Below are 15,259 nucleotides of genomic sequence, written 5' to 3' on the forward strand. Positions count from 1 at the left end.
TGGGAATCCTGTCGAAAATCCAGATTAAATGCTTCCTGTGGAGATGGAATTCGCCATCTGATTAGTTCCTGAGCGAAGCGATAGCTGCTGAATAATGACTGAAGGGACCTTATGAAGGGAATTATGATTGGTGTCGTGATCCTATAGGTAGACGTGGATCAGCTGAGTGTCAGCTGATGCGAGCTTGACTAACATGGCCTGCCAGAACTATCGCTACGCTCCATTTGTGTCGTTAATTATCCTAGTTTGCCTGTGCATTGATCTGCCTGTGTTTTCAGTTCTCACTGTCGGTTGTCGTTAACGCACATTTTAAGTTTTGGTTAAGGGTTTTGTTATTTTAATAAAGTTTGCTGTTATATATGCTGTTATATTCTTCATCCTCATCCTGTGCTCTGCCTACACCACGCTTTGACTATGTGACAGAACAACCGACCTAAGATGGATTATGCAGCAAGGTTTGCCGCTTTAGCCCAGGAAGGGCTTCCTTTACTGGACTATTCGCTTAGTTTCAGTCAGCTCGCCGTACAGACGGCACTAGATGATCAGACTTTAAAGTCTCTCTTTTGGATCGGGGCCAACTACTACCAACCAGTAGACCTCCCAGACTCCAAAGGACTTAGCTGGAGGGAGGCCATCATCAGGTGTCTGGAGAGTGTCTACCCCAGATTCAGACCATAGCCTGACCCAGAGCCCAGTCTGTCACCACCCAGTTCGACGGAGACAATGCCAGAGCCCACCGCAAACTGGATGCTTCTCCTGCCGCGACCGGTGAGCCTTTACCTGAGTAAATGAGAACAACACACACCATCGCCCTGGAGCCGAAGCACCATGGAGAGTCTGACCAGGGGTGTGAGCCGGCATCACCGTCCATTGCTCTTTGTGGAGTTCGAGGGTATGGAAGCAAGCCCCACCCACCTTTCCGCCACTGAGAGTGAGTACCGGTTGGACTTACTGGACAGTGTTTTTGAGTATGGAGAGATGAATTCTGTGTGTCCCTTCATCATGCCAGAATGAGTATCATCGTCTTCAGTCCTGTTAAGTTCAGTCGCTGTGGCTCCATCATGGCCACCCAGGTCATCGGCATCCCATAGCTACCTCGGCCGTTCGTCTGCTCTCTGGTCTTTGGCTGCCTTTGCTGCCAGTTGTCCCCCTAGTGTCGTCAGCTGGCACTCCGACATGCCTCCTCCATCCATCAACTCCGGTTACTTGGCTCCTCCCATCATCCCAACCATGGCTTCTCCCTCCGTCAATGCCGCGTTGGTCTTGTCTGCTTGTTCTCACCATCCCTACGCCATCTCCTCGTCCACCTCCAAAGCCACCACCCTCCTTCCCTAATCTCTTCTGTTACAGCGCGAGGTCGCGCCTTCCGAGAGGGGTGTTATATAACACTTAATCAGTTATTTTTGTTTGTTTTACTTTCAAGGACTTTTCATTTGTTTCTTTTCAGTCTCCTTTGTTCTAGTTTCCCGCCTGAGTTTGTCACTATGGTTACTGATATGATTAGTCATTCTCTCCAGCTGTGTCATTAAATATCCTAGTTTGCCTGTATATTTATCTGCCTGTTTTCAGTTCTCACTGTCAGTTGTCGTTAACACATGTTCTAAGTCTGGTTAAGGTTTTTGTTATTTTAATAAAATTTTCTGTATATTCTTCATCCTAATACTGTTCTCTGCCTACACCACACTAAGACTATGTGACAACTGTCACTTTTTATCAATTTAATGCATCTTTCCTGAATAATTAATTTCTTTAAAAAAAAATCTTACCGCTCAAAAATTAGAGTTCAGTAAGAGATGTATAATGTATATATAAGGAATAATGTAATGTACAGCCACTAATGTAATGTACAGCCTCATGTTGTCGTCCTGATCACATTGTCAGGCTTTATTTTGCCATAACAACTGTCTGCCCCCCAATTTCACCCAAAACAGAATATGCTTCATAAAGTGATCTAACAAAAATATATAAAATATGCTGTAAAAGGTAAAACACATTCAGCACGTGTTTTGCATTCTGTCAGTCAATAAAAGGGTTTCTTTCAAAATCTGAGGAAGACAAAGTAGATCACTGCAAGATTTTATTAAGTTGTAGGCAGCCGTTATTTCTGCATGGTGAAAATATCATCTTATTTAAAAAGCCTTTACAAATTCCTCAATTTCCCTGCAACAGCTTTCATTTGCACATTATAGACACACTTTCTCTACAACCTTCTTAACCAAAAAAATACAAAAAATCACAGCATGTGTGGCAAGATTGGTAAATGGAGATGTGTTTATACAGTTGTAGTTACATGAGTACTCAATAGTGAAAACAAACAGCAGAGAGAAACATTTCACACAAAACATTTCATAATTTTCACACCAAAAACAAAATAATTTTTAAAATATAATTTGCATAAACTAAATCTAGCCTTTTTAGAAGTGTCATGGAGCTGCCCTCTGTTTCCCGATTCCCTATCTTTAACCCCCTTTTTGATAAAGACACGGACACATAATTGGTTTTTAAGGAAAAACTCTATTTACCTTGATGTGGCAGTGAGGTGGAGTGCTGTTGGGCATGCAAACACATACACAACCATGTATACACAATTAGGGTGTTTTCACACCTGAGCGTTTGTTTCGGAACCTGGTGCTTTTTCTCCCTTGGTTCAGTTCATTTAGTCATATGTGAACACGGCAATCGCGCTCGGATCCGCACCAAAACAATCGCTCCGAGACAGTCTGAACGAGGAGGTCTCGGCCCGACTGCATAGAACTCTGGAGCGGTTTGCTACAAGTGTGAAAGCAATCCGACCCAACGGACCAACGAACCAGGCTGTATCACAATGTATGATGGGTAATTATAAAGTTGCGTGAAGCAGCAGTGATTGTATTGCTAATGGCTCCCAAAATGAACCGTGGGCTAACTTGGAGCAGGGAAGAATTTAAATGTTTAATTGAAATAAACAGCTCTCCAAAACACACAAAAACACAGAAATTAATTTTTTTTAAGTGTTTAGCGAGCGCTGTCATATGACGTTGCTAAAAAATAACATTATTTTGTGTATTTGGTGTAATGAAATGTGTTTATGCGGTTTAAGGTTCAAAAAAATTTTTTTTTTTCCCACATACTGTACATTATTGTTTCTCCTCTATGCCCCGCCTTTCTGAAACTCACCGATTTTTACAAAGCTCATCGTTCTAAAAACGCGAGGTGTGCTGTGATTGGCCAGTTATCCAGTGCGTTGTGATTGGCCGAATACCCGAGGTGTGCTCTGATTGGCCAGCTATCCAGTGCATTGTGATTGGCCGAATACCTCAAGCGTGTGACGGAAATGTTACGCCCCTTACCATACTGTGATGTCGTGTCCCAGTGCGACAAGACAAAAACAATAATACCCATTATAAACGAGGCGTTTGTTGCATCCAGTGGGGACGTAATTACTGATTATGACTTATACTGGCTTTTTACGCGTTGCATCGTGCCGCATAAACATAAAACCATGTCTGCATTTGTGATCGGAGTAACGACAAACAAGTGCTACTCTACACTGCTCAAAACTCGCGTTTGAATCGTCAGTGGCAAATTCTTTAAATATGAAAACATACTTACAGGCTGTGAGTCAGAACATATGGCATTGTAGGCTACTCTCCCAGGTTCAAGAAACAGTCCTCCGTAAAATGCGCTGCACACATCTGAATATTTGGGTTGAACTGTTCTGGAACAGTGTTGTAAATACAACTTAACCACTGATTTCTAGTTGTGTCCTCTTTTGGAAAGCCAAACAAAGTAGTTTCACTTTCGCAATGAAACACAGCATCTCCACGGCATGGCGGCGGCAGCAACAATACTACAGTGAGAATCAAAGTTTCGCCTTCTTTCTTTACTTGAACATTTGGGCGGCGTTATGCAAATCTTCCCACACAGTGACGTAGACATGGGGTTTAAACAAGGTGTTTTAGGAGGGTGTGGACGAGTCTTAACTTTTATAAAGAATATCTCTTTGGGTTTGAGACTTTAGTCTTTGCAACTTTAGGGATCTTATATATTCACAAACAGCTTGTAACACTCCAAAGAGAAAGGAAAACTTGAAATCGCATCATATGACCCATTTAAAATGGGCTTTAATCATTTGGTTGAAAAGTGCCGCGCGAAGGCAAAGAAACTCCGCCAACAATATATTATATAGATATATATATATATATATATATATCCTGACGGATGACAACTTTGAGTGGAATTCCGGAAAATAAACAGATGCACTCTGACCAATTAAAGGAGAGTTTACTTGCACGTGACTTGTATTAACAAAGTTTGGTCCGTTTGGAAATATTGCCTTGTGAATGCGAACCGAACCAAGATGAAATTGCAACATTTTAATGATTTAACCCCCGGTTTGGGAACAAAGCAACTTGCGAACTTCCCTAAGCACTTATCCTTGAGGGTATCCCCGCCGCCATTTTGAAGTGCGTTCCACTTCGTCAAGTGGACGAGGGAAGTTTACATGGACATACCCTCGACCCCTCGATTTTGACCGAGGGAGCAAGTCTGTTTCATATGCACACTTCAGGCCGCTCTATAGACCACAATTCAACACGACCATTACGTCATCGCAGATCGCGTTTAATTTATCCCCATCCCAAACTCTATAATATATAATTTTTTTTTTTTTTTTACGTTTATAACAGCCCAAGCATACCTATATACATATAGAATGCTGCACCAAACAAATTCGTAAGGGGAAAAATTGAGAAACAATAAACCAACTCCATAGCGGATTCTAAGTGATCAAGGGCTTAGGATGTTCCAATTCAGTCCATGCCAAGGGTTCCGCCAGTAGTGGGCACTCATACAATGTAATCAATGGCGTACATCCGAGTAAACGAGATGGAGGGAAGTTAGCGAGTGAAGGGCATAAAAAAATGGACTGGAACGCAGGCTTAGTATTTGATGCATTATGGGAGTGGAAGATACCAAATATGGTGAGAAGGGGGTTGAATTTAGTATTTATTGATGTTTATATTTTTGAATTTCAATAATTATAGCTGAAATTAAGCTAGTATGTTTTGCTGTGTTACTTGTCTTAATGTGTTTGAGGAAATGCAGTTAATTTTTCATATTTTGTTATTTTGGTGTTTTACAACTATTGAGAATGGTGATACCCACGTCTATAAATGCTCACCTACTAGGTTGGCAAGTTAGTCTGTGACTAATGTGTAGTGAATGAAGCTGCTGTTGGAGAGTATGGTTATTGAGTCATGGTAATACCTGAGCCAAGGTCTATGTCTGTCATTTGGTTTATTTTCTCCTTTTTTCACATGAGTCTTGAAGTTGGACTTTTGTATGCATTTTAAAACTTTTTCCCCTTTTTGAATTTGTAATGTTTTTGCACAAGTGGCACATTGTAACATTGCACTTTACTGTCTTGGGAGCAAAAGAAAAAAGAAAAACTGGCATTTAACATCCTCCATTCATTTTTGAGACTTTTTTTCTAACGATATCCCCAGTTGATGATCACGGACAAGGAGAATCATGATTAATTGTTTTCTTTTGCTTCTGAAGTGAAATATGACCCAGGCAAATTCCTGACAGGTGAGAATCATATGCTTTTCTTTATGTTTTGTTTATTTAGTCACTCAACTTTTCCAACTTAAACAAGACATAAAATACAACTTTTTTATTATTATGAAAACAACACTCTGTGACATCATTAGTGATATTAGTATCACTTTACTGTTATATTTTCATAATTTATGATGAGAAATATTTGAAAAACTCATCAAATACAAAGGTATGTACAAGTACAATATATACAATAACTAGTTTCTAGTGCTCATCCACCATTTTCTCTAGTTCATTTATCCAGTCGTATGGACACTCCTCTTCAAAATCCCTGCAGTCAGGAGAGTAATGTGAGTTTTACAGTAAACAATGGGCTGGGTGGAGATGTAAGTACTAACAGAGGGAAAACAAGAGAAACTCACGTGTCTTCATCATCCGAGCGCGGCTCCAGTCTACTGTAGTCTGTGATTGTCTCCTCTGGGCCGTCCACTTTGTCTCCATGCTCTGGGGTCAAAGAGCATGATGACAAAATAATCAGAATATGCACAAGCACCACATGTGTTAGACATTTATTTTAAAGTAGACAGCATTACAGCACATTACCAGCTAACATTTAAACATACAGATAGATAAATATATAAAGAAACAGAAATAGATGTCTAAAAAAGGAATGTTGCTTGCTTTGATATTTTGTATCTATTGCAGTGACATGTGGCTTAAATGTCTTTACTCCACATTGCTCTGCTGTGGTTGTTATCAGTGTTGTAGCGTGTGAACCAATCAGACACACAATTATTTGTTATATTCAACAAATAATCCCTAACACCCCTCTCCCAACCAACAAGCTAAATATAGCCTCTTTCACACAGAGATTCTGGAATATACACGGATAATGTGTCCTGTGATTTGTCATGGGATCGTTTGATTTTGGCTCATTCACACTGCCAGTGATTTTCCGGAATCTGTGTGTGCGTTCACACACATCCCGTAAAGACATGTGACATTACGATGTGACATGTAATTTGACGCGTACCGTTCCACTAAGCTGGCGAATGATCTCAGCTTCAGCGCGGATAGTGAGGAGCTCCCTGATCTCTGCTTCATTACAGTTTGCACATATGTTTTTGTCGTGAACGTTGATCTGCCTTAAAAACACCCAGTAAAAGAGTCGCATGATGATGTGCGTCATCACTACGACACACCCTTTACTGCATTGGTCCTGGCTTTTGTTCACACAGGGCTCATTCCGGCAATGTTACTAAGTCCCCATTCCAGGACCGTTCCCGGGAACAAACCAGGGACGTGTTAGCGTTCACACAGAAGGCACTCCGGCAATTTTCCGGAATTAACGCGCAGTGTGAAAGGGGCTTATGAGGGTCTATGGACCCTTCCCCTGAAATGCAACTAACACCTCAAAAAGGCAGAACAGGCCTCTGGTTCCATGGCAACCAAAGACAAATCATCTGATAACACTGGTTTTATTGCTCAAAGGAATGCGGGTAAAGCAACTCTCACTCATTTTCCTCATAGGAAAAACACATAATGCCCATTGAGGTCGTGGCCTAATGGTTAGAGAGTCGGACTTGTAACCCGAAGGTTGGTCCGGCAGGGATTATTTTTTTTGGGGAAATATATAGAATACAGATAAGTTTAACAGAATTCAAATCAGAAGTTCCTCCGAATTTTCCTTATGCAAACAAAAATCTAACCAAGTTATACTTCTGCAGTTACAATATATACATATTTATACATACACCTGCATACACAATAAACATAACAATCCTATACTTGCACATGCAGTCTAAGTATACACTGTACATGCAGACATATGCACATATTTTTTTTTACATATTATACAGAAAGTCCTAAAACAAAACAAGACAATTCTCCACCCACCCACCCTCACTCTGTCTGCCTGATATGCACCACATAGGGAGGAATATTATAAAAAAAACAAAAAAAAAACAAACAAAAAAACACCAGGGGTGGAATGGATCTTAGATCCAACTCAAATTAAGTCAACATCCCTCTCTTCCTAGTCTCCTCTGCCTTCATCCCCTAAATACCTTATAAAGGGTTCCCAAGTTTTAGAAAACTGTATTCTCTTATTCCTTAGACAGAGCCGTATACGCTCCAAATGTAGTGTATTTGTGATTTCGTCAAGCCACAGCTGGAAAGGAGGTGGCAGTTTATCTTTCCAGAATGTTAAAATAAGCTTTTTGGCCATTAAAAGTCCATAGGAAAGAAATCGTTGTTGATACTTGGACAGGCAAAGCTCATGTCTTGAAACACCAAACACGATTAAAAACTCATCAGGTTCAATATGTTGTCTAGTAATTTCAGAAATGACATTGAAAATATTGCACCAAAAGCTTTGAAGACTGGGACATAATGCATAACTGTGAAGTAGGGTCGTCCTGCATTTGTCACATTTTGGAGAGACACCTGGAAATATTCTAGATAATTTTGTCTTAGAGTAGTGTAGTCTATGCAGGATTTTGAACTGGATGAGGCAGTGACTGGAGTTTATAGGTCTTAGAGTAGTGTAGTCTATGCAGGATTTTGAACTGGATGAGGCAGTGTCTGGAGTTTATAGAACATCTATTAATCTCTTCCAGGCTATCCGCCCATAACTCATTGGAAATGTCTGACCCTAATTCTTCCTCCCATAAACTTTTGATTGAAGATGTAGTAGGTAATTGGGAGGCCTGGAGAGTATTATAAATGCAGGAAATCATTTTCCCTTTACCAAAATAGTCCTTAAGGCAGGTGTCAATACATGAAGGGCTAATTGTTGCAAATCTGTTTAAGTAGGATTGTACATAGTTCGAAGGTATAAAATAGGGGTTGTCAGCTATGGGAATTAGTAAAGGTAACGTCTTCACCCCAAAATGAGTTCTAATTTGTTTCCAAATACGAATAACACTGCTAATGACAGGGCTGCTTCTGTAGATTTCTTTTTTACAGCTTGTTGGTGAAAGAATCACAGCACCAAGATTGTACGGGGTACATTCATCTTGTTCTAATCTGAGCCAGTCAAGTTGTCCGCTTTTATCGTTTAATATTATTGATATCATTCTGAGGTTAGCCGCCCAGTAATAGCAGCGGAAGTCTGGAAAGGCAAGACCCCCTACATTTCTAGGTTTGGAGAGATGTAGTTGTTTAATTCTATGGTTTTTATAATTCCAAATAAAGGGTAAAATAATTGAATCTAGTTGCTTAAAAAAGGACTTGGAAAGAAATAGAGGGGTGTTTTGTAACAGATACAGTAGTTGCTGGAGAAAAACCATCTTGATAGCATTTATTCTACCTATTAACGAAATAGGAAGAGTCCTCCAGAACTGAATATTTCTTTTAAATTTTTCTAAAAGGGGGGCATAGTTGGCTACTCGTAGCAAGCTAAATTTCCTAGTTATAACGATTCCTAGGTAGATAAATCTGTCTTTAGCTATTTTAAACCGAACTGGGAAAATTTGTGAAAGATCTTTAAGCCCAACTGGCATGAGTTCACTTTTGTTTAGATTAATTCTATAGCCTGAAAATGAGCCATATTGTTCAATCACCTTTAAGATTACAGGGATACTAGACGCAGGTTTAGTCACATATAATAAGACGTTGTCTGCATATAAAGAAATTTTATTTATAGTTGTTTTAGTACAGAGCCCATGAATTCTCTCATCAGAGCGGATGGTTTCCGCTAGAGGCTCAATGGCCAGGGCAAAAAGAAGGGGAGAAAGCGGGCAACCTTGTCGAGTACCCCTAAATAAAGCAAAGGATGGTGATAAAATTCTATTTGTGAGTATACGTGCCCTAGGATTTTTATATAGAATTTTGAGCCAAGTGATGAATTTCTCTCCTACTTGGAATTTTTGTAGCAGAGCGAAGAGGTAAGGCCACTCTACTTGGTCAAAAGCCTTTTCGGCATCTAAGGACAAAATCACCAGATCGGATCGATTAGTCTGGGAAGAATATTAAATATTAAACAAACAACGAAGATTATTAAAAGAACTACGACCTGAAACAAATCCGGTCTGATCAGGATTCACTAGTTTTCCTAAAAGCGTATTGAGTCTAGTGGCTAATGTCTTTGCTAAAATGTTTTGATGCACATTAATGAGAGATATTGGCCTATACCGACCAACCTCCTCTGGATCTTTGCCCTTCTTAGGTAGGACTGTGATTACCGCTTCATTAAACGACTGAGGTAGTCGCCCCACCTCCAGAGCCTGGGAGAACATTCTAAGCATATAGGGTCCCAATAGATTGTTAAAAGTTTTATATACCTTGCAAGGGATTCCGTCAGGCCGGGTGATTTACCTCCTTTAAGTGACTTTATGGTGTTCTTTAATTCATCTAATGTTAAATCAGCTCCAAGAAATTCTCTATCCTCTTGGTCCAGCGTTGTTAGATTACAGCTGTTTAAAAAGGTCTCCATTGTGGAAGAATCATCAGTTATATTACTAGTGTACAATGATTCATAGAATTGTTTAAATCGATTATTAATTTCTGTAGGAGATAATAAATAAGCCCCGAATTTTGATTTCATTCGATGGATTGTACGGTCACTTAAAACAGCCCCGTAAATATGCTTTAAATGTATCCCATAAAAGAGAAGGTGAAGTGTTCGGTTGATCATTAGTTTCAAAAAATAACTCTAGCTGTATACGCAAGTACTCACAGAATTTTGTGTCCTTTAATAAATAGGGGTCTGCCCGCCACAATGGTTGAGATGTTGCAATTTCTGGTAATTTTAGAGCAAATGTAATTGGACTATGGTCTGAGATTAAAATATTATGATAGGTGGCATTAAACGTAAAGGGAATTAACTTAATATCAACTAGAAAGTAGTCGATACGAGTATAAACGTTGTGGACCTGTGAATGAAAGGAGTAATCTCTCCCTGTTGGATTGGCTAGCCTCCATACATCACCAACATTAGAATTTTTAATGTACGTGTTAAGAAAGTCCCTGGATTTAGAGGGGGGAGCACGCTGAGCAGAGGATCTGTCTAAATATGGGTCCAGGACACAGTTAAAATCCCCCCCTTTAATTAAATTATTAAGTGATATATCAGGAATCCGGGAAAACACATTTTGAAAAAAGCGTGGATCATCAAAATTCGGTCCATAAATGTTAACTAATGTTATAGGTGTTGAAAACATTTCTCCTGCAACTATGATGAATCGCCCGTCCTTATCTGCAATCGTAGCCCTATGTTTAAATGGGACCCCTTTTCTTATTAAAACAGCGGTACCCCGAGCCTTGGATGAAAATGAAGAGTGAAAAGACTGACCTATACACCTGGCTCTTAGCTTGGAATGGGAGTCATTTTTAAAGTGTGTTTCCTGTAAGAATATTATATCAGTGTTCATAGATTTTAGATGAGACAACACTTTACTTCGTTTAACAGGATGGTTTAGACCTTTAACGTTCCAAGAAGAAAAAGTCAATGCTCCCACCCCTCTGTCAGGTGTCTTACTCTGAGCAGCAGCCATCCCAGTTATTGCGTTGGTTACCTCCCCCCACCGCGGAAAGCACCCACAGACAGAACCCTATTAGACATCCCCTCCCACGATCCCTAATCACAACAAAATTAAAATGAAAAAACAGATCAGAAACGTACCTGAGAACACAGGTTTGCTTGAACATCAAATCAGAATTTTACCAAGAACAGTAAACTTGACTGTAAAAAACAGCCCACCTGGTGTTAGCTGACTAGCAGGAGCTCAGTGGACAGTTTCTATTGGTGTAATGGATGTCCGTCTGTACACACAGGCAGCTCAGTCTTTACTAATTCAAGCCGCGAAGCATATAAACATTGAATATAATACAAATCACGTCGAGAAAATTTACTAAAAATTTTGCGCATAATTATAATTGTCCGATCAGCGTTCCAACCCAGTCTAGTAGACTTTATAAAGTTCCATAAGGAGATTATGATGTCGACACGTTCCCCTCACCAAAGTGCTGCTCTGCGAATGAGATCGCCTTTACCGGATCCGTAAAGTACACTTCTTCTCCGTTGTGTGTCACCCGTAACTTCGCTGGGTACAGAAATCCGAAGCGGACCCCTGGACGATCTCGAAGTAGGTCTTTAGCTCTGTTAAAACGGGCGCGCTGTTTCAGTATGGCAGCTGGGAGATCAGGGAATATCAGGAGTTTCTCTCCGTTGTAAATGATGGGCTTGACCTGAGCCGCTTTTCGGATGACATCCTGCCAATCGTGAAAGTAGTGCATCTTAACAATGAAGGCCCGGGGATATGACGTGTTGTCGGAGCGTTTTCTCAAAGATCTGTGAGCGCGATCGATCAAAGGTAAAGTTTCCAAAGATAGCGCGTTCTTCAACAGGTGTGCAATAAAGTCCGTGGTCTTGCGCCCAGTCTCCTCGCCCTCTTTAATATTTAGAATGCGCAGGTTTTGCCTTCTACTGCGACTTTCCAGGTCCGTACATTTCTCAGTGAGCTGTGAGACACTGCTTGTTAGCTTTTCAACCTCCTTTTGAATTAACATCTTAAAAGTGAACAATTGGGTTCTTTGTGGAAACTAATTTATGAATTTGATATCCCCCAAATAAGTCGGCTACATTTGAAAATTGTGACTACTACTCTTACCAAAGGATGGATGTTCAAACTTAAACATACTACTTACTGCTTAGTTAATCTTGCTTCTCTATTAGTTAATAGTATTAAGTTAAGTGTTAATGTAGTACTACTTATTACTTCCGGCATAGTTACTTGTTAACAACGGACCATTATTCTAAAGTGTTACCCATCAAACTTATAAGGCCTCACATCAGTGACCTGCCTAGCTTTTGGTTTTTGGCTTTTGTCTCTGCTCTCATCACCTTCCTGGGTCCGGCACAGCCGCGCCTGGCAGGCCTCAACTACAGCCATGCCTTCACTTTCCATCTGGGAGAAAACTCTCCTAACCACCACTGAGTCAGAGTAACATCTTTGGACTTCATCACCCTTCAAACCCGGAAGAACGTGATCGCAACTCCAACACCTCCAAACCTTTAAACCATCAAGATTTTCAAGAGACTGCATCCGGACGCTCGTTCAACGGCCAAGGCAATGCAAGTATCGTACATTTAACTAAACGAAACAGAGGTTTAGAATAAGCTGTAGACCCTGTTCTAAAATGGCGCTGATGGTTTCACTCAGGTGGTTAACAGACTCATTTTCCATAACTGCATTCTCTGGTTTCTCTAACCATTTCATTCATCCATTTAAACTCCGCCCATGTATGAGTGATTGTATGTTTGTTTGCTTAGATTATTTATGTGTTAGTGTTTAGTTAATAAAACTTTTGTGCACAAATTAAATGAGTTTCTGGTTCTGTCACCGCTTGCGAATAGTGTCCCTTTTACGATCCTATTTATAGCTACATGCTCTAGTGCATTAGTACTGTAAGAAAGTTATTTTCTGTGGCCACGAAAATATCCTTTCTTAGATTTGATATGAAATTATACTGAATGTTCGCTGGATGAACAGATTAGTTGATTGTAATATTAATTCTGCTACAGTTACTACTGGCAGCTGAGGTAAATAATTGTAATTAATTATAATTGTAATTATTTTTATACATTTCCCTTTTGAGCTAATTTGCTACAGTGTAAATCACTCTTCATATTTAGGAGGAAAGAAAATGACTCACAAAAAAATCATTTTGGGTTTTTTCTGAGACATGACATGCATGCAAATTGAATAAACTTTAGTCTTCCCTGACGTCATATGTCAACAGATAATATTTATCTACAATATCAAACGCCTTCAGAGAGTGCAAAACCCCAAACTTCTGAAGGTTAGTGTATGTATGTGAGGTCATGCAGTATAAAATATTATTTAATGTCAGACTTGTAAAGTATATGGTAGTGCAACTCATTGAGGTAATGACTTTGTAAAGGTGCGTATACACAGTGGAACTACATACTATTATTTCAAATAAATGATGTTCTTTCGATTTCTATCAAAGAATCCTAGAAAAAATGATGAGAGTTTCACAACAATATTAAGCAGCACAACTGTTTTCAAAATTGATAATAAGAAATGTTTCTTGACTACCAAATCAGCATAATAGAATGATTTCTAAGGGATCATGTGACACTGAACTGAAGACTTGAGTGACGGCTGCTGAAATTCAGCTTTGCCATCAAGCAATAAAATACTTTTTTTTAGATATATATTATATATAACAATTATTTTAAATGCCAATTTCCCAAAATAAGTGTTTAGTGGGAATTGGAATTTTAGTGGGGATATGAAGTCTTTTTTCACAATAATATGATTATGTGAAGCACAATCATTATACAAATTATTAGTTAGGTATTGTAAGTTAGGTGTCTGTTTCTATGTAATTCTTATACTCAATTGTTAACTCTGCTGTTATTAATGTAATAAACTCTGTGTCCTGATGTATCTGATGTGTGTAGACTGACCATCTCTATGTATAGTGTAGGTCTCAAAGCCATAACAGAGCTGCGCTTTCTCCAGAACACTCAGGAGTCTCTCAGGTGGATCTTTGTCCCATTGTTTCCTCACTCGTCTTTCCTGGGTCTCCACACACTCAGCCTCTATAACACAGCAAGAGAATGCAAGAGCTGACTATTCATGTTCAAGTGCTACCCTAAGTTACTGACAAACTTTCAATGTACTCCAAGGTCTTTCAAAGAAGCATCCTTGTTACAGTGTAATTATACATTAAAGCACTGGGTAATATTAATTAACATCATGTACTTACTATAGGGTTAGGGTTAGAATTAGGGTTTGGTTTAGGGTTGCCCAAACAACTACCAAGGTACATATCCAATAAACAGGGTAATGCCATTTTACGTATCTGTGGTACAGTACCTGAAATGAGATCAGCCCGTTCTGCATTTTCCATGCTACCAGTGGAAATGATGTCAGCATTTCCTAGGACCCCCAGCACGGTATTACAAGTTCTGACTGCCCACCTCTTACGAGAAGCTGGGTCGTCAATGCTGTTGTTTTCCACAGGGGACTGTTCTACTTGCATAGCTCCTGATCACAAATGAATAAATTACTTCATCAGTTAGGTTGATTCACTACAGGTTTATAACTAAAATTAGGAATTAGTTAATGTGCAGCTGATCTGATCTAGTGACCTTCAGTGCTAGTTGTGGTCACTAAACTCTTCTGTCCTAAAAACATGGCCACTTTCTCTCCTTCCTCTCTCCTCCAGTGGCGTGTTCGTTCTCGCACCAGTTCCTTATTCTGCATAGCAAAAAACAGAGAGAAATAAAGAGCTGCTGTAGTATAATTTTCAAACTAATTTAAGGGTCAATGACAATTATGAGTGTCCACGATAAAAATCTAGTTTAACCACAAGTCCTTAGAAATATACTCTTTGTATATTTTGTAAATATATTTTAAGGTACAGTGGCATGCGAAAGTTTGGGAACCCCTTGCAGAATCTGTGAAAATGTGAATAATTTTAACAAAATAAGAGAGATCATACAAAATGCATGTTATTTTTTATTTAGTACTGTCCTGAGTAAGATATTTTACATAACAGATGTTTACATTTAGTCCACAAGAAAAAAAATAGCTGAAATTATTAAAATAACCACATTCAAAAGTTTGGGAACCCTTGGTTCTTAATACTGTATGTGGTTGCCTGGATGATCTACCACTGTTTTTTGTTTTGTGATGGTTGTTCATGAGTCCCTTGTTTGTTCTGAACAGTTAAACTGAACACT

General features: G+C 39.4%; 1 protein-coding gene across 1 annotated transcript in view; it reads right to left on the bottom strand.

Moving 5' to 3' along the window:
- Positions 1-5,636: 5,636 nt before the first annotated feature.
- The window catches only part of nek3 (NIMA related kinase 3), a 14,745-nt gene continuing 5,122 nt past the window's right edge, over positions 5,637-15,259 (bottom strand). Inside the window, exons 9-13 of the mRNA XM_016517863.1 lie at positions 14,666-14,774; positions 14,391-14,561; positions 13,979-14,113; positions 5,964-6,045; positions 5,637-5,872 (exon numbers count right to left, since the gene is read on the bottom strand). Of these exons, the coding sequence (XP_016373349.1) occupies positions 5,806-5,872; positions 5,964-6,045; positions 13,979-14,113; positions 14,391-14,561; positions 14,666-14,774 (564 nt within the window). The 3' untranslated portion in view covers positions 5,637-5,805. The remainder of the gene's footprint in view (positions 5,873-5,963; positions 6,046-13,978; positions 14,114-14,390; positions 14,562-14,665; positions 14,775-15,259) is intronic.

The sequence above is a fragment of the Sinocyclocheilus rhinocerous genome, unplaced genomic scaffold (genome assembly GCF_001515625.1).
Source record: "Sinocyclocheilus rhinocerous isolate Xijiao unplaced genomic scaffold, SAMN03320098_v1.1 scaffold2673, whole genome shotgun sequence".
In the NCBI taxonomy this organism is placed as follows: Eukaryota; Metazoa; Chordata; class Actinopteri; order Cypriniformes; family Cyprinidae; genus Sinocyclocheilus; species Sinocyclocheilus rhinocerous.